The following is a 1,729-nucleotide window of genomic DNA, read 5'->3' as shown; positions in this document are numbered from 1 at the left end:
TTGGAGAAAGTATCCAGTATTATAACCAATTTCCATCATCTTATTGAACTCTGCAATGAACCCATGTTCTCAACCATTCAATTCCACTAAATAAAATAAAATAAAAAACATAAAATCTCCTGTTTTGGTTTCTCCAAATCATGAATTATGTTTGTAAAGCTTCTTCCTATATTCTGCAGAATCCAGAAACATAAAACAACAATCAGACACATAAAACATTCAAAAATTGAAGCTATTATATTCAAACGAAAACAAAGGTACCTTCTTGATTGCTCGGAAGCTATGCTGCTTGGGTGTTCAAAGGTGAGCTGATGTTTGGTTCTGCATTTAAACAAAACCCCTCAAATCTCATACTAAAAATTCTAATTTTTTAAAGAAGAAGAAGCCAAAATAAATACCTCCGAGGAGACTTTGGATAGATAGCAGTATGGTTCTTACATCACAAGAAGATGACCATTTATCCTACAAACACAAACAATTATGCATCAAGGATTATTTATTTGTTTCCCCTGTAAACAAGAGACAGAAGATTGTTTCTAGTTTACCTGAAAAATTTCCAAGCAAATGTTGACATAGACATCGACATTCGGATGGAAACAGGCGGTCTCGAACTTAACCTTTGGGGGTTTAAAAGGGTATTCATTAGGGAATGCAAGAGATCGTTTGTATTCTTTTCCTTCAAAAACTGTGTCTTTGCTTCCTTTAATTGTTCCTTTCCAGCAAAATATGTTGTCCTCTACTGGGACTGTTGATATTCTAGGATCCCCACCCATCTATCATACATTAAAAAAATTTAGAACTAATTTCTTTTGTTTCGAAGAAGCAAAACATCAAACAGATTCAAGGCAGTATTAGAGTTCAATTCTTACCATCAAAGCCATCAATTCGGTTTGCAACCTGTTGACACCCAAAAAAAATAGAAAGAAAATCAAATCCACAAAATTAACTTCGATTTGACCTAGTTTAGAAACAAAATCCAATGCAAAGTAGTAAAAAAAAGAATTGGGAAAAACCTTTTAAGAATAGATTGAGAATCAACAGTCCTGGCGGTGGAGGTAAGCTGTTTTGATCCAGTGGTAGAGGGCACTAGTGTGTTTCCTGTGTACGCATTTGTCGTTGCCATTCTCTTCTCTTGCTTTACGAAGAATAACAAGAAAACAAGTCCACAAAGGGTTTTTTGAAAGAATCAAAATCAAAGGGCGAAATTCAATGGCTTCTCCTCAAACGAAGGAAAAATCTCATATTCTCCGCTTGGGTTAGCTGTATCGAATAACCCATTTTTGGAAGCAGACTTAGAAACTATAAACTTGAGGCGTTTGTAAACTCAAAAGCCACTAATATAATGAGAAATTGCGGCCTTTATTCAAAAAACACTATTAATGTATGAGTCTATAGTGGCGTTTGTTTAAAAGCGCTACTAAAATACATGTCTTTAGCGGTGTTTATCTAAAAAAACGCCACTAGCGTATGAGTATATAGTGGCGTTTGTCCAAAAACTCCATGCAGTACGAGTCTACAGCGGCGTTTGTCTAAAAACGCCACTAAAGTAATAGTCTATAGCGACGTTTTTCTAAAAACGCCACTAAAGTACGAGTCTATAACATCGTTTATCTAAAAATGCCACTAAAGTACTAGTCGTTAGCGGTGTTTGTTTAAAAACGCACTAAAGTATGATTTACCTATTTTTTTATATGAGCGCCACTAAAGTACGAGTCTATAGCGGTGTTTG

The 1,729-nt window shown here is 35.2% G+C and overlaps 1 protein-coding gene across 1 annotated transcript; it reads right to left on the bottom strand.

The window, feature by feature from the left end:
• Positions 1 to 231: 231 nt before the first annotated feature.
• Positions 232 to 773, bottom strand: LOC120144649 (ubiquitin-conjugating enzyme E2 20-like). Its single transcript, XM_039158680.1, has 3 exons — positions 546 to 773; positions 399 to 462; positions 232 to 321 (listed from the first exon to the last, which is right to left on the bottom strand). The coding sequence occupies exons 1-3, from the start codon at positions 771 to 773 to the stop codon at positions 281 to 283; spliced, it is 333 nt and encodes a 110-aa protein (XP_039014611.1). The 3' UTR covers positions 232 to 280.
• Positions 774 to 1,729: the final 956 nt, after the last annotated feature.

Source organism: Hibiscus syriacus, unplaced genomic scaffold (assembly GCF_006381635.1).
Source record: "Hibiscus syriacus cultivar Baekdansim isolate YM2019G1 unplaced genomic scaffold, ASM638163v2 tig00110890_pilon, whole genome shotgun sequence".
Taxonomy (NCBI): domain Eukaryota; kingdom Viridiplantae; phylum Streptophyta; class Magnoliopsida; order Malvales; family Malvaceae; genus Hibiscus; species Hibiscus syriacus.
This window is presented reverse-complemented; position numbering and strand designations above follow the sequence as displayed.

Excerpts from the sequence above, each read along its gene's own strand:
- LOC120144649 (XM_039158680.1), bottom strand. The coding sequence starts at position 773 with ATGGGTGGGGATCCTAGAATATCAACAGTCCCAGTAGAGGACAACATA. Across the intron at positions 463-545 it reads TTTGCTTGGAAATTTTTCAG|GATAAATGGTCATCTTCTTG; the intron begins GTAAACTAGAAA and ends TTGTGTTTGTAG. Across the intron at positions 322-398 it reads TATCCAAAGTCTCCTCGGAG|AACCAAACATCAGCTCACCT; the intron begins GTATTTATTTTG and ends GTTTAAATGCAG.